This window comes from Haliotis rubra, unplaced genomic scaffold (assembly GCF_003918875.1).
Source record: "Haliotis rubra isolate DU_JTF1 unplaced genomic scaffold, ASM391887v1 Scf541, whole genome shotgun sequence".
NCBI lineage: Eukaryota > Metazoa > Mollusca > Gastropoda > Lepetellida > Haliotidae > Haliotis > Haliotis rubra.
In genome coordinates this window covers 257,742-276,249 of record NW_025767237.1, presented here as the reverse complement: position 1 = coordinate 276,249, position 18,508 = coordinate 257,742, and the positions used below count along the sequence as shown (strand labels likewise).

Genomic DNA, 18,508 nt, shown 5'->3' with positions numbered 1-18,508 from the left:
ACTCACTCACTCACTCTATTCTCATCTCATTGTTACTTTATCTCCACAGCTTGTCCACTTCATTCGACAAACTGACCAATGATCTCATCTCTGCTGGGAACCTGGATGGCATCATGCTCACTGGTAAGTTGTCAAGTTCTGGCTGGCATCAGCATCAGCGTTGATTGCAGCATCAGCATTGGAAGCAGCGTTGGATGATGACATCCATTTGTTTCTCCAAAATTTATGTGCAGTCTTTAGTTTGTTTGAAAAATAATGATTGTACGGTAACACATGTTGTATTTGGGATTCCACTTTCTCCGTAAAGTACAGATTCTAGTACTTTTGTTGGGTTTTCTGGGATTAATCCAACAAAACTATTAGAATCTGTAATTTTCCTTATCCTGACTCATGCTAAATGCTTGTCTCCTCCTTCTTGCGAATGATAGTGGAACACTTGAAATCCCTTGAAGTTTCCTTCTAAAAAGCGGACGTAAAATCATCACTCACCCACGAGTAGTCTCCCTTGCCTCCTTATGCGCTCTTTTGTATCACATGACCAGCCATGCTTGTCACTCTCTCCTTCTTCGCCCTTGAGGACGGTTGTGAGAGCACCTGGGTCCCTATACGGCACATATCCTTTTCTCTTTTGGACCTTTACATCAAAATTATTGCTGTATACGGCTTTTAGGATTGTATTCTACTATATGGTTTGGAATTTGATCTGAATTATCTGTTGTTGACATGTTTTTTCATCGTGTTTACATTTGATGAAAACTTGTGTTCGTTGTAGGTACCGACTGTCTGCGGCTGACCCACATGTATTATGTCCTGATTGCACTACTTCATGTTCTTCCAGCTCTCACTGTAAACATTTAACCACTTTTGAATTTAATAACTACCTTTATTCCATTCATAGACGTGCAAAGGACTGGATAAGAACGTATTCACAAGTCATGTCTAAATCTAGTGATTGCGCTGATAACCGTGTGTTAAAGGTCACATAAACCCTAGGGGGTACAAATACATAAATCACTAACTGGCATCGTTATAAATGAACCCCCGTCATTAAAACTACTCATTTCGACCTTTAATTGACTTAAATCGACCTTTTTGACAACAGTGCACAATTCTCACGAACGAAATTTCAACCAATCAGAGCGGCGCGTCTCTGTGACGTCATATGAGGAATAGCTTTGAGGGCCGATGCAGAATTCATCTACATTTTAGGGGGTAAATTATCTTGTTTACAGGCTTGTATAAACCTGAAATCGTGACAATTGTTGTGGAAAATGAAAGCTATATGTTCTCACAATCTACTGTCATTTAATTTTGTCTCCTGCTTTGCCTAGTTTCCGAGTTACAACTTGTTTTCATAGACGATTCTGTGAAAATCGATTGGTTTCGTTAGGCCCTATTTGTATAATGACTGATCCAAATTGATCCCATTTCTGTGTTTTTTTTACCTCGATATTTAATCATGTCATGTAAAAATCTGTTTGTATTCTCAAAACAGTGTCGGCCCATAAGTTTTCACATGCAATACAGCAATTAATACGCCCTTGTTGTAACCCGTGTTAGGTGGTATAAACCTACACATGTTATTTGTCATCATTCACTTGATGGTCAGTTAATGAATTTATAACAGGTATAATTAGTGGTAACACCCTTAGATTACCCGACAAAGGTTCCCATTTGGCATTTCTTGTGTCTGGAGTAAATATTCAACATTATAGACATCGATCAAAGGATTAACCGATAACACGCTGATTGACTAATTACTTTTATCTTATACAGTGGAATTGTCAAAAGGTAGTGTTTATGTATGTAGATTTACTAATCTATACTGAATACACTCTGTCGTGTCGGTGTCTGCGTAAAAACAACGTCCTTCTTTCAAAGGATTAACCGGCAATACATTGATTGATTGCCCATTATTGGCTAACTAATTTACTGTTTTTAAAGAAAGGCGGACATTATGCAATTAGTTGCCAGGTGTGCTATCTTGGGTGACCAATGAGACTATACACCAATACCTGAAAAGATTTATCACTTTTTCGTATATCAAACTGTTAAAAGACACATCATTTGGAACAGTTTTGTGAATATTGATGGATACATTCTTCGAACAAGGTAATGGCCTGATATTGTTCTTATAACTTTAATCTGTTTTAATTTTGATATTTGCATGTTGTTTTTATTCATTTGTCGTAGCATTCAACAGAATCATTGTTTTCGCCGTGAAGTATAATGAGACAGACAACATACACTAGGGTGTGTGTGCGAATTATGATTCACATTGGCAAACTATAAAATGTCTAGATATTACAGTTCTGTTATAAATTCACTATACGTATCAGCAGATCGTCTGCTTTTTATTTAGTTTCAAAATGCATACAAGTATGATAATAAACTAATTAGGATTATAAGACCAAATATAAAGACGCACATTGACTAGTATCTACAAACTGGTGAGCGGACATTAACCATGTGAATGTAGCAAGAAATTTATCGCGCAGTATTGTGACTTCGACCCCCACCTCGCTTCCGTGGAAGAAATCGTTATGTTATAAGTTGTGTCATGCAAAATCCGTTTGGTTATGATTCCAATACATATTTAACTTCTGAGTAGAAAGTAGTTTTGATTTTCTAACTTGATGAAAACAAACTATAATCTCATTAATTCTAACAGACTTTACGATTTTCAAAAATGGCGGCGCCCTGTTGGGAACATCCGCCAGTCTAAGGATAAATGCTATTTAGGTTTGTTTTCACCGAGTTACAAAATCAAAACTACTTTCTACTGGTGGTGAAATATGTATTTTATTGATGGCCAACAGGATTTTGCATGACATAGCGTATAACATAACAATTTCTCTCCTGGCAGCGAGGTGGGTGTCAATATAATACTACTTACAATATTATTGTTACTTCGACCACAACCTCACTTCCGAGGAAGAAATCGTTATGTCACAAGTTGTGTCATGGAAAATCTTTATGGTCATCAATCATATACATATTTTACTACAACTAGGAAGTAGTTTTGATTCTTTAACTTCCGTGAAGCGATCTGAACACAAGTAAGATATGGTTTCAGGCTTCCACAACGCTCTACGCACTCACAAACATAACCCATTTAGCACGAACTGCGGGGTCCTGTGGAAATCTGTGCATGGTGACACCATCTCCCGACCCCAAGGAGCAATTGACGACAAAGCAACGATTCGGCATGTCATCGTTGATGTCGAGAAATCATCAAAATGATGAGCGTGCTACACACTTTCTATACAACTAACTGAAAATCGTTCCTCATATGACGTCACTGCAGTGCTCTGGCGACAGAGTTACGTAACCTGTCTGTGGTTTCGTTGGCGGGCGAGAGGGAAGCAGGCGACTTTTTGGCCACTTTTAATCACTCGGTATTAATTAACCACAAGTTTTTAAAGAATAAATTTGGTGTTCCGCATAAGACTAACCACAAATCTTTCATATGTAATGGTTAAAGAGTAACAAAAAACAAAGTTTATTGGTTCTTTAACTACTGCTGCCGATGTTCATAATTTTAATTGCCGAGCGTTTTACGGTGGCAGGTCACTGTTACAGTGATGAACTCTGGAGCCAATAAGAGATCGGCGTCAACGGTTGACCTCTTCGCAGACGAAGAAGACTAGATTGTCTTCAACGCAGAAGAAGAAGGCTACTACCCCTAAGACTTTGTCGAAGTCTCTACACAGCTCTACGCAGAAGACGAGATCCTTCTCTGCCGAGATTGTACCTCTGGAAGAAGCAGATGTGTATGATGATCGCCCCATCCTCATACCTGAAGTCACAGTCGTCAGCAAGAAGACGAAGCCTGCTTCTACAGCTACATCGGCAACTTTATCAGCGCAGACATTGACAGAAGACCTTCTATCAACGCAGACATCGGGTACTAGAGACAGCAACAGCATCAACTCTTCACAAGTGCAGTGTGCCTTAGAAGACTCCTCATCGTTGTCAGAAGCATCATCATCCCTGCAGCAGTCTCTTCAGACATCGCAGAACTTCAACCCGGGACTGTTCATGCAACAATTTACAGACCAGATGATGTCGATGATGGAACGTCGCTTCGCGCAGGAGAAAGCTGCTACGAAGACCACTACGATGACTACTAGCCTGCGTGAAGATTCAACAGTCTCTCAACTTGGAAGAAGAGGGAAGCCTGCGTGAAGGCTCACGCACCCGACGATCTTCCCCAATCTGAAGTTAGGAGCCTGGACAACGATACCAATGTCAGCTCAGCCTTAGACGTCCCTGAAGGAGCCGCTAAGAATTCTCCACGCAGAAGCAGAACGAAGCGTTCTCCCGAACCCTACAGATGTCGTAGATACGGGTCGTCATCACCATCGGACTCATACGCACATTGGGAATCTGCACGCAGGCACTCAATCTCTTACAGAGGGGAAACTACGTCTAAGAATCAACCTTCACGAAGGCCTAGAGAAACATCTCAAGACTCCAGGAAGGATACACGATCACATCGGGATCGTTCACCTGCGCGCAGTTTGACATACAGACCTTCATACGGAGACTCACGTCGTCATGGATCGTCAGATCGAGAGATGTCTAAATCTGATGAAGAAGGAGAAGTCATATTCTCCGATACGGAAGTAACCTCACGGATTGCTAATGGCCTGGACCTAGCATCACCTTCCAAGGACACAAACAAAGCGTGGATGTCCAACGATGACTTCGACACACTCACCTTTCCACCTATCGGCCCGATCTCCCAAGTACCGGACAGTCTCAGCTCAGCCTTTGATAAGGCTACCAAGTTCCAGAATCAGCATATCCCGATGTTCCACGCCAGGAATTTCCCCTTACATCACATGGAACCCTTCCTGAAGGCACCAGAGATTGATGAGGACTACAAGATCATCAACGACTCCCGCTATAGAACTTACAAGATAGAGGACAACAAGATAGCGCAACTGGATACGACTACTAGACGTACCTACTTTGGACTGGCCAGGTCTGGGGCTATCAACGAAGCATTCATCTCGGAGTTCAAGAACTCCATCGCCAAAGATGACCGGATGATATATTCTGCTCTACTGACTCAGAAAAAGGACCACCAGTTTATGTCGGAGCATCTTGCATCCACATCAGCGGGCCTGACTCTCCTGAGGAGGCAAGGATTATTGTCATCGTGCACCTGGAGTGAGCGGTTCACCAAGTCCTTATACAGAGCCAGAAGCTTTCCGGTTCGTCATAGGATCTCCACTGATAGACCTGTTTGCAACAAAGTTCAACAAGCAACTACCAACATTCGTCTTACCGATTCCAGATCCTCAGGCATGGGCAACAGATGCTTTAAGCATCTGATGAGAAGGACTAAACGCTTATGCGTTTCCACTTCCAGCACTATTACCACAAGTAATACAGAAAATCAAGCAGACGACAATGCTGCAACTGATTCTGGTCGCACCCTATTGGCCAGTGAGGGTATGGTTTCCCGTCCTTGTACAAGAACTTGGAAGTCCAACCCTAAAAAATTACCAGAGTGATCGAACCTGCTCGTCCATCCACACACCAAGCAAGCTCAAGGGAATCCGGCATTGTTCCAGCTACAGGCGTGGAGCGTATCAATACTTGCCTGAAGACTAGAGGGTACTCCGCCAGAGCAGCGAAAGCAGTGACATTAGCTCCAGCAGATCAACTCGTAACTTGTACGACGACAAGTGGCAGAGATCTGAACAGTATGCAACGAGGAAAGGCTTTACAGCGGTGAAAGCAACCCATCCTCAAGTGGTGGAATACTTGTGTCATCTACGACAGACGGGACACATAAAAAGTTCAACACTCTCTACATACCTGGCTGCTCTCAGTACAGTTATCACTATGAAGACGGGTGTCAAGCTGACCAAAGTACCAGAGATACTGGAACTACTACGCTCGTTCAAGTTGGAAGATCAACAAAAGAAATTCAAGGCTCCTGCCTGGGATCTCAACGTGGTTCTACAACATCTCACCAGTGATGCCTACGAGCCTCTAGAACGGACATCCTTTGAACTACTGACACAGAAAACACTGTTCCTGATCGCCCTAGCAACAGCAGCACGGATGTCAGCCTGACAGACAGTTCCACATCCCAGCACTCTACAGTCCTTGGGCCACAGGATACACAGGATCTATCCTTATGCCCTGTAAGAGCACTAAAGTCTACCTACAAAGGATAAAAACAAGGAGACGAAAATTCAAGCGCCTATTCATCCCCTTATCCACTGAGACGCCCACGGAAGTCTCATGTACAACGATATCAATATGGATGAGAGACGTTATACTAAGGGCCTATAAAGCAGCAGGACTTTAGCCTCCACGAGCCTCCAATCCCCACGAAGTCAGAGCCCTGGCGTCTACACTTACTCTGCATGGAAACTGCTCGATTAAAACAATTATGGAGTGCTGCTTTTGGAAATCAGACACAGTGTTTGCCAACCACTACCTCAGAGACATTGCCACCGAAGACGTCTCAGGCATTCAACACTTTGGGCCACTTGTTGTAGCACAACAACTAATGGTTCCACAAAGGCGCTGAGAAAAATCTCACCCTTTTATCACGTGACTTTTGAAAACCAACGCTCTGGAGAGCAAATGGTTAAAGTCCATGCACACGTCTAGGACAGGCTAGCTTGAGTGATAGACCCTGTACTTGTATAGGACATACTCGTACATGAAGAAGGGTCACATCTCCACTTCATGCGAGCATCAATAGATGGAGTTGCAATAGATAACTAATGGGACATTAGTATATCTAAAAATCCACACGAAAATGTCAGGAGAAGTTTCGCAAGAAATCTGACTAGTTGTGGAAATTGAAAGAACAGAATCATCAGCAGTGCCGTCATAACTTCCCATGGGGGGTAATGCAGGACGTAAATCAACAACCAGTGAATCCAGGAAGTGGCCTGACCCACCACCGATTCCGACGGATTCTGCAAGCATTAGCATGAGTCAGGATAAGGAAAAATATCAATTTTAGTCAGAAAATTACATCTTTACTTTACTTTAAGTCTAATCTCAAATATAACATCTGTTACATTTGATCACTTTCTAAATGGCATTGTGTATTCTTGATGATCGTAGTACTACTTAGCACGGGGGTGGTAGGGTAGCCTAGTGGTTCAAGAAGGAATATATTTTTAAACTTATCCTATCTCAGGATTTGCACTTCTCTCTCTTGCTTTGACGCTGAGTGGAACGAATGAGAACTTTTCCTGTAGGCCTCTCTTGTCCATACGACTGTGTTCCCCAGGCTGCTATCCTTATAGGACAGGTCCCTAGTTCCCGGCTAAGCGTGCAGCACGTTCCCCTGTCTACCTCAGAGTGATCATTCTCTTCCTGGAGCCAATGACAGTTATACGTAACCATCATAATCTGAGTAGAGGGGAGGCTGGGTGGGCAGTGTCTGTGGTGGTTGTTTCGAAGCAGGGGCTGGCCCGATACTAGTCATTAGACTTTTATTATGGGGGTACCTTGGAAATCGTGGTAATGCGACTGATTACCCTCGCTAAATATACAATTTATATTAAAATTTTCAAGTTGTTATATTATCATATGATAATATTTATGCCACAGTATGAGGCAGGCCCAGAGGAGTATCTGATGTTTCTGTCCTCCGAATGCTTTCATGATGTTTGGAATCTGAGTTTCTGTTCCTGTCCTATGTCAGGCATGACCGCAGAGGGCCTTGACCTTCTGGAGAACTACATTGATGCAACCAGCGACGTCCAGACAGCCGCCCTGGCTCTCGTGTGCTCCTTCCCCCATGCCATCGCTCAGGACGAGCGGATACACACCTGGATAGAAAGGTGGGTTTGTCCCATGGAGGTTCTCAGGCTGGATGGGTTCCACAGACACATGTTTGTATGAACTGATGTGGATTGGATGGACAGCAGATGATGTGGTACATCACTGGCTGCCTCCTTCGGGCCTCCTGCAACTCTCTCTCACTCACTCGCTCACTCACTCTAATTCTTTTTAAACCGGGGCGGTGGGGTAGTCTAGTGGTTGAAGCGTTGGCTCGTCACGCCGAAGACCCAGGTTCGAATCCCCACATGGGTACAATAAGTGAAGCCCATTTCTGGTGTCCCCTGCCGTGATATTGCTGGAATATTGCTCAAAGCGGCGTAAACCAAACTCAGTTAGTCAGTCAGTCTTTCTAAACCGACATATCCACTAACCCCAAATAACCCGACCATCCATTTACACTCTCATACTCCCGCCTCCCTCACAAACAGACACTAAAACCCCACCCACCCACTCCACTCACTCCTAATTTCGGGGCGGTGGGGTAGCCTGGTGGTTAATGTGTCAGCTCGTCACGCCAAAGACCCGGGTTCGAATCCCTACATGGGCACAATGTGTGAAGCCCATTTCTGGTGTTCCTCGTCGTGATATAGCTAGAATAATGCTAAAAGTGGCGTAAAACCATACGCACTCACTCACTCCTGATTACAATAAATCGCAAGCACCTGTGACTTGTCTGATTGTATGTCCGTGTTGCTGAACGACTGTCATACATTTGTATGTGCACAGGCTACTACAGCATCAATAACGTGTTGGCCCATGCCCCTGCCCATACCCCCTGCCCCCACACACCTCTGATATGTACTACATTTACACAGCTGACATCCTTTGGTGTCAATCGTAGCCTAAACACAACAGAAGGTAATAAGTTCTAGCTACAGCTAATGGTTCTTCTTTCTTTGTTTCAGTTACCGCAAACTTCTGGATAGATGGAGACTATGGCATCACAGGTAATTAACCGCCTATTTATCCCTTCTGTCATTCATTCAACTATGGAGAGAGCTGCTTCTCTTAAGTTCCACATTTAACAGGACAATGAACCTGGATATATTTGCAGTATACTTATGTAATTGGGGAGATGGGGTAGCCTAGTGGTTAAAGCATTCGCTTGTCACACAAGATCCGGGTTTCATTCGCAACATGGGTACAATGGGTGAATCCCAATTTTGGTGTCCCCCTGCCAAGATATTGCTGGAATATTGCCAAATGCAGCGTAAAAAGCCAAACTCTCTCACTCACTTATGTGAATGGGTTTCACTACAGTTCTACATGTTCATCTGCATCACTTCAGGCTATACTCCCACATGGCCCACCCAGATATACCTGAAATACTTCTCAAACTCAACTTACTCCACCGCCCACTAGTTTGTGAGGATATTTATTTGCAAAAGTAGGTGCTGTATGTTTGTCTGAAGAAACAACCGATCATTAGATGACAGGTTCCACACAAGTTTGTAATCCCCATCAATACAATGCTACACTGTCTGTTTCCACCCAGGGCCAAGTTTGACATCCTGTACCACAAGAGTGACCCAGGCCAGCGCATCCCCAGCCAGGTGTTTGTTGGCTGCAACTTCTGCGGGAAGTCCATCACTAGCACGTCCACCATGATCGCCCGCTCCACAGGTTACCGCACACATGTCGGCAGAGCCGCGGCTTACAAACCACGGGTAGAAAACTGGTTATCATATCTGTCAAAATAACTGTAGACAGTTTAGTTGTGCTTTCTCTTGGGCTTCCATACTGTACATGACCCTGTTGGGCTTCCATACTGTACATGATCCTGTTGGGCTTCTATACTGTACATGACCCTGTTGGGCTTCCATACTGTACATGATCCTGTTGTGCTTCCATACTGTACATGACCCTGGGGCTTCCATACTGTACATGTCCCTGTTGGACTTCCATACTGTACGTGACCCTGTTGGACTTTCATACTGTACATGATCCTGTTGGGCTTCCATACTGTACATGACCCTGTTGGGCTTCCATACTGTACATGACCCTGTTGGACTTCCATACTGTACATGACCCTGTTGGCTCCATACTGTACATGACCCTGTTGGACTTCCATACTGTACATGACCCTGTTGGGCTTCCATACTGTACATGACCCTGTTGGACTTCCATACTGTACATGACCCTGTTAGGCGTCATACTGTACATGACCCTGTTGGACTTCCATACTGTACATGACCCTGGGGCTTTCATACTGTACATGACCCTGGGGCTTCCATACTGTACATGACCCTGTTGGACTTCCATACTGTACATGACATATCCACTCACATGTACAACAGGCATTATAATTATTGCTTGGACTGGCCATCATAGCACAACTTTATTTCACTGTTCAGGTAACCTGCTGTCCTAGTTGTCGCAAGTCTCTCCCTCGCTGCACGCTCTGTCTCACAAATCTGGGCACTGCCTCAGGGACAGGTGTCGGCGAACTCAAGGGACACCCAAGTAAGTAACCAGGATACTGCCGACAGGTGTCAGGGAACCAGGGTACTGGGGACAGGTGTTGGGGAACCAGGGTAATTGGGACAGGTGTGAGGGAACCAGGGTACTGGGGACAGGTGTGAGGGAACCAGTGTACTGGGGACAGGTGTGAGGGAACCAGGGTACTGGGGACAGGTGTGAGGGAACCAGTGTACTGGGGACAGGTGTGAGGGAACCAGGGTACTGGGGACAGGTGTAGGGAACCAGGGTACTGGGGATAGGTGTTGGGGAACCAGGGTACTGGGGACAGGTGTAGGGGAACCAGGGTACCGGGGACAGGTGTGAGGGAACCAGGATACTGGGGACAGGTGTAGGGAACCAGGGTACTGGGGACAGGTGTTGGGGAACCAGGGTACTGGGGACAGGTGTGAGGGAACCAGGATACTGGGGATAGGTGTAGGGGAACCAGGGTACTGGGGACAGGTGTAGGGGAACCAGGATACTGGGGACAGGTGTGAGGAACCAGGGTACTGGGGACAGGTGTGAGGGAACCAGGGTACTGGGGACAGGTGTTGGGGAACCAGGGTACTGGGGACAGGTGTTGGGGAACCAGGGTACTGGGGACAGGTGTAGGGGAACCAGGGTACTGGGGACAGGTGTTGGGGAACCAGGGTACTGGGGACAGGTGTGAGGGAACCAGGATACTGGGGATAGGTGTAGGGGAACCAGGGTACTGGGGACAGGTGTTGGGGAACCAGAATACTGGGGATAGGTGTAGGGGAACCAGGGTACTGGGGACAGGTGTAGGGGAACCAGGATACTGGGGACAGGGGACAGTGTGAGGGAACCATGGTACTGGGGACAGGTGTTGGGGAACCAGGGTACTGGGGACAGGTGTAGGGGAACCAGGGTACTGGGGATAGGTGTTGGGGAACCAGGATACTGGGGACAGGTGTGAGGGAACCAGGGTACTGGGGACAGGTGTGAGGGAACAGGGTACTGGGGACAGGTGTAGAGGGAACCAGGGTACTGGGGGACAGGTGTTGGGGAACCAGGGTACTGGGGACAGGTGTTGGGGAACCAGGGTACTGGGGACAGGTGTTGGGGAACCAGGGTACTGGGGACAGGTGTGGGGAACCAGGATACAGGGGACAGGTGTGAGGGGAACCAGGGTACTGGGGACAGGTGTAGGGGAACCAGGGTGTACTGGGGACAGGTGTAGGGGAACCAGGATACTGGGGATAGGTGTTGGGGAACCAGGATACTGGGGACAGGTGTGAGGGAACCAGGGTACTGGGGACAGGTGTAGGGGAACCAGGGTACTGGGGACAGGTGTTGGGGAACCAGGATACTGGGGACAGGTGTGAGGGAACCAGGGTGCTGGGACAGGTGTGAGGGAACCAGGGTACTGGGGACAGGTGTTGGGGAACCAGGGTACTGGGGACAGGTGTTGGGGAACCAGGGTACTTGGGACAGGTGTAAGGGAACCAGGATACTGGGGACAGGTGTGACGGAACCAGGGTACTGGGGACAGGTGTGACGGGGAACCAGGGTACTGGGGACAGGTGTAGGGGAACCAGGGTACTGGGGACAGGTGTGAGGGAACCAGGGTACTGGGGACAGGTGTGAGGGAACCAGGATACTGCCGACAGGTGTGAGGGAACCAGGGTACTGGGGACAGGTGTGAGGGAACCAGGATACTGGGGACAGGTGTAGGGGAACCAGGATACTGGGGACAGGTGTCAGGGAACCAGGGTACTGGGGACAGGTGTGAGGGAACCAGGGTGCTGGGGACAGGTGTAGGGAACCAGGGTACTGGGGACAGGTGTTGGGGAACCAGGGTACTGGGGACAGGTGTTGGGGAACCAGGGTACTGGGGACAGGTGTTGGGGAACCAGGGTACTGGGGACAGGTGTGAGGGAACCAGGGTACTGGGGACAGGTGTTGGGGAACCAGGGTACTTGGGACAGGTGTTGGGGAACCATGGTACTTGGGACAGGTGTGAGGGAACCAGGGTACTGGGGACAGGTGTGAGGGAACGAGGATACTGGGGACAGGTGTTGGGGAACCAGGGTACTGGGGACAGGTGTGAGGGAACCAGTGTACTGGGGACAGGTGTGAGGGAACCAGGGTACTGGGGACAGGTGTGAGGGAACTAGGATACTGGGGACAGGTGTGAGGGAACCAGGATACTGGGGATAGGTGTTGGGGAACCAGGGTACTGGGGACAGGTGTAGGGGAACCAGGGAACTGGGGACAGGTGTTGGGGAACCAGGGTACTGGGGACAGGTATTTTGTAATGTTATTATTTTTTAGTATTGCAAAACATTGTCACATGATCATTGCAGCTGAGAATAGAGGACAAATTTCCACAAACTCATGTCAGTAGTTACTTAGCAATATCTGAAATATATAAATATCCCAGTCATTAGTCCAAAAGTGTCCTACCATTACATGTTTCAAACAGACACTAAGGTTCTGACAGCAGGCTAAATGTGAGACTGTTTCCAGGCACCGTGAAGATGTCGATGTTTGATGACTGGTTCACATGGTGTCAGTCCTGTCGCCATGGTGGCCATTCCTCTCATATACAGAATTGGTTCAGGTGAGTACAGTGTTGGACTTTCAGCTCATCCAAACTCAAAGCATTGTCTCTTCATGAAGCTGTATGTTTTCCATTACCTTGCAATTTCTGCATGTATATCTGTCAAATTTGATATTATATAGTGAGACTGTCCCCAGGTGAATGATATGATGATTCTGGGATATGATACATGTCCCTACAATAGCGATGCGATAAAATAGATATCAATATAATAATGGTGCGATATGATACATGTCCCTACAATAGCGGTGCGATATAATAGATATCAATATAATAATGGTGAGATATGATACATGTCCCTACAATAGCGGTGCGATATAATAGATATCAATATAATAATGGTGCGATATGATACATAACCCTATGATAATGGTGAGATATGATACATGACCCTATAATAATGGTGAGATATGATACATATCCCTATAATAATGGTGAGATATGATACATATCCCTATAATAATGTTGAGATATGATACATATCCCTATAATAATGGTGAGATATGATACATATCCCTATAATAATGTTGAGATATGATACATATCCCTATAATAATGTTGAGATATGATACATATCCCTATAATAATGGTGAGATATGATACATATCCCTATAATAATGGTGAGATATGATACATATCCCTATAATAATGGTGAGATATGATACATATCCCTATAATAATGGTGAGATATGATACATATCCCTATGATAATGGTGCGATATATAATAGATATCCATATAATAATGGCGAGATATGATACATGTCCCTATAATAATGGTGAGATATGATACATATCCCTATAATAATGTTGAGATATGATACATGTCCCTATAATAATGGTGAGATACGATACATATCACTATAATAATGTTGAGATATGATACATATCCCTATAATAATGTTGAGATATGATACATATCCCTATAATAATGTTGAGATATGATACATATCCCTATAATAATGGTGAGATATGATACATATCCCTATGATAATGGTGAGATATGATACATATCCCTATAATAATGGTGCGATATGATACATATCCCTATGATAATGGTGAGATATGATACATAACCCTATGATAATGGTGATATATGATACATATCCCTATAATAATGTTGAGATATGATACATATCCCTATAATAATGTTGAGATATGATACATATCCCTATAATCATGGTGAGATATGATACATATCCCTATAATAATGGTGAGATATGATACATAACCCTATGATAATGTTGAGATATGATACATATCCCTATAATAATGGTTAGATATGATACATATCCCTATAATAATGGTGAGATATGATACATATCCCTATGATAATGGTGAGATATGATACATATCCCTATGATAATGGTGAGATATGATACATATCCCTATAATAATGGTGAGATATGATACATATCCCTATGATGAGATATGATACATATCCCTATAATAATGGTGAGATATGATACATATCCCTATAATAATGGTGAGATATGATACATATCCCTATAATAATGTTGAGATATGATACATATCCCTATAATAATGTTGAGATATGATACATATCCCTCTAATCATGGTGAGATATGATACATATCCCTATAATAATGGTGAGATATGATACATAACCCTATGATAATGTTGAGATATGATACATATCCCTATAATAATGGTTAGATATGATACATATCCCTATAATAATGGTGAGATATGATACATATCCCTATAATAATGTTGAGATATGATACATATCCCTATAATAATGGTGAGATATGATACATATCCCTATGATAATGGTGAGATATGATACATATCCCTATGATAATGGTGAGATATGATACATATCCCTATAATAATGGCACGATATGATACATATCCCTATGATAATGGTGAGATATGATTCATATCCCTATAATAATGGTGCGATATGATACATATCCCTATAATAATGGTGAGAAATGATACATATCCCTATAATAATGGTGAGATATACATGTCCCTATAATAATGATGCAATATGATACTTATTTCATAAGTTCATATTCTCTCCCGTTTTCAAGTGAGTCATAGCTGTAAATCAATTATTTTATATTTTGTAGACAAGGAAGGTAGGATATTGTAGGGGAGACAGACATAAGCTGGGTACCGGGAAGTACGAGAGAATCTGCATAAAATCCTTATTGTACAGTCTCTGTTATTATTCCCATGTTTTACATTAACAGAAGTTGTACTATGTAGTTCCATACAGGGTTGTATATTGGGGTTTAGTATCATGAGCCTTGTACCATGATACGATGCTGTATTTCCTATATCACTACTCGACTGGTGAAGCTGTTATCAATTCTCTTTGGTTTACATATTTAAGCAAGTGTTGGAGAAGGTGTGTTTTGTTGTATGAACTTGTTGAAAGTTAAATAAAATGAAGCCTAGTAAATTGAAACATGATTAATTTGCACTTTATGTCACATGAAATAACTTGAAATATGTTCTTGAGTTTTAACTCCAAAAGTGAGGTTTATTTTACGGTATGCAATCTGGCATAGTGTTGTGTCAACACAAACTGGCTGTGCTGGAGTTACACATGTGACAAATCAGAGGAAAGCATGTAGATGGTTATTACCTGTATGGATTATCTAGACTGGTGATATGCTTCAGATTTGTGCAGAAATCTAAAGTTCTGACTCCATTATTATATTTTATGGATTCTTCACTGTCTATGACCAGTTTCAACCACTTACCCTGATATTTAGACCATCATTGAACATTTGCAATTATTACTGAAATAATGTGTGCTACAGATGTGTGTAGGTTTGGTTTCAGCCATGTTCACTGTGTTGTTTCAGCGAGCACACGGATTGTCCCGTGACAGACTGTAGCTGCAAGTGTATGAAGATCGACTCACTGGGCCGCGTCATGGGCAGCGAGAGTATAGCAATGCCTGTTGTTGCAGCCACGTGACATGAAATGATATTATTGCAGAAAACTTCATAACTCCCAGTTAAAATAAGAAGATTTATTCTTTTTATTTATTTAAACTACTTGATACTTTATCTGAAACTTTTGAAATGTTAATTGTGATTTACAGAAAAGGAATCATTCATATATACTGAAATTTAAAGGTCACATGGAACCAAAAAATCAAACATAATTAAAACACAATTATCACTTATTCATGACCTAAAATATGCATTGCTGATTATGAAAAAAACAAATAAACAAAATTATAAGCGTACAATTGCAAATCAAAAGTGCAATATTTTGTACTTGGGTTTACTTTCCTCGAAGACCGCCTCCTTGGTGTAGTGGTTAGAGCGTCCGCCTGGAGTGTGGAAGGTTGCGGGTTCGATCACCGACCGCGTCATACCAAAAGATCTTAAAATATGGTACTTGTTGGTCCCTGCCTGGCGCTCGGCATTAATGGGTACAACAAGGACTGGTCGGCTCGAGTCAGTATAATGTGTCTGAGTGGGGTATTCATGCTTCACTGCGGCATGGTATCTCAGTGGGCTAGCACTATTAAAAACCAGCTTCAGTCTTGGCTAGTACAAGCAACCGCACATACACACGCATGCACGTCGTCATATGAGCGAAATATTCTCCAGCACGACGTTAAACCCAATTCCACCACCACCACCACCACTTCCCTCGAAACTAAGCACCCGGGATACCGAACCCAGTCAAAGCAGGTGGGTGTGCACTCAAGTGTAACGAAGGCTTTCATTGGCCGGTTCATTTGCCGATGCCCTCACGGCTCATTGTGTGTGTGTATAATGTTGGGTTTTGTAAATACATGCTCATTTTTTTGTGTTTAACATTTTGCAATCAACAGACATCATAACATGTCATGTGTACAAGTATCACACCTGCCTGCCTGTCTGTGTAATTACATAATGTGACAGAGACCGAACTCGGCCATAAATCAATGCATTTTGTTTATGGTGTATAGCCTGATAGGTGTTAAGTTCAAATTGCATGTGGTCGGTGATCGAAGTTGTGTATTGAATAATGTCATTAGCAGACAGGCAGTCAGACACATAGGTGTCAACAAAACAGACATTGAGTTTTGTCTGTGACAATGACATATCTATGTCACAGTTAGAAATTCTGTCAACACTAAATAATGTCATTACTTTTAAGTATCGAACTGAGAAAGTGACCCGGTAAGAAGACAATGTGGTGAAATAGACAAATGAAATCATATAAACAGTTAAATCGGTAATCTACTGTCATAACATATAAAAAGCTCATGCTTGTGAAATATCAACAAAACATTAGAAAAATAGGTCACATCAAAGCCTTCACCGAGTATTCACCGCCAGCGAAGGTTTTCCGTCTTGAAATGTCGAACGCCTCACTGGTTGACACATAGCTGAGTAGATCTAGATCCTAACAAGGTTCTTTTATGTGATGAGTAGATTATTTACTATTTTGTTTTGATTAGACTACTCCTGCTCTCGACCTTATAATCCGGACATCCCACTTCCAAGCTGCGCGAACCTATTTCACTGCACATGCGCTATGAGCGCAGCCCAGCACAGCTGTTGAAGCCACTTTTCACCCCAAGCGCTGGGGTGAATTTAGTGAGTCGTTTGAACTCTGATTTCGCAGAGGTTTTCCATCGCGTTATTTTTCAACTTCATAAGTTGAATTTGCATTTTTGATGATTTGTATCTAAGTCCATACCGAGAGGTATCAGAATCTGCAAAGTTGTGTTTTACGTTGCATGTGACCTTTAACATTTCATCATCGATGAGAGACTTAAACTAATTGTTTTGTTTTGATTATGGCTATCAATAACCATAAACATAATAAAGTTGAACTAGTTATTTTCTGAAAATAATGTCTTATGTGAGGAATAATATAATCCATAATGACTAAATATAGAGAAAAGACCCTCCCCTATTGATGGAGGTATTCTCTGGGAGTTCTCTCCCTTTGGCTGCACGTTTGAATATTGAAATATGTTTGAGGATTTGATAATACTTTATTGTACCAAAGGCAATTTGTCTTACATCATGAGAGAGACATTCATAAATGTATCATGTAACATGGAATACAGACATCACTAAAATATATCCACAAACAGATAACAACAAATTACCATGACAATACAACTGATTTTTGTGAGCAATTGGTTTGAGATACTTCTTCATTATAAATGAAATTATTATGCTGAAGGAATCAGCCAGCTTCTTTCTAGTTTGGACAAGACCCCATGGTCATCTTCCTGTGACTAAATGTGTGTTCGAAGTTCTGTCAGACTTGGAGCTGTGTACAGGAATGTATATCACTTCAAAATGCCATTTGAGGATGTCTTCTTCTTTTTTAAACTACGTTTCAAGCAGTTCAGTTGTTGACATTAGGGATATATCGTCATTGTCCTCCAGGAAGTGTCAATGGCCAGTATGACAATACATGTCATATCAGAACAGCATCCTCCAGGAAGTGTCAATAGCCAGTATGACAATACGTGTCATATGCCTTCACAGGTCATGTCAGAACAGCATCCTCCAGGAAGTGTCAATAGCCAGTATGACAATACGTGTCATATGCCTTCACAGGTAATGTCAGAACAGCATCCTCCAGGAAGTGTCAATAGCCAGTATGACAATACGTGTCATATGCCTTCACAGGTC

General features: G+C 43.3%; 1 protein-coding gene across 1 annotated transcript in view; it reads left to right on the top strand.

Annotated features, from left to right (window-relative positions):
• Nucleotides 1–16,058, top strand: part of LOC124253486 (GATOR complex protein MIOS-like) — a 29,897-nt gene extending 13,839 nt beyond the window's left edge. The window contains 7 exon segments of the mRNA XM_046687280.1: nt 50–123; nt 7,691–7,829; nt 8,736–8,777; nt 9,326–9,497; nt 10,185–10,293; nt 12,781–12,874; nt 15,716–16,058. Coding sequence (XP_046543236.1) covers nt 50–123; nt 7,691–7,829; nt 8,736–8,777; nt 9,326–9,497; nt 10,185–10,293; nt 12,781–12,874; nt 15,716–15,830 — 745 coding nt within the window. The 3' untranslated portion in view covers nt 15,831–16,058.
• Nucleotides 16,059–18,508: the final 2,450 nt, after the last annotated feature.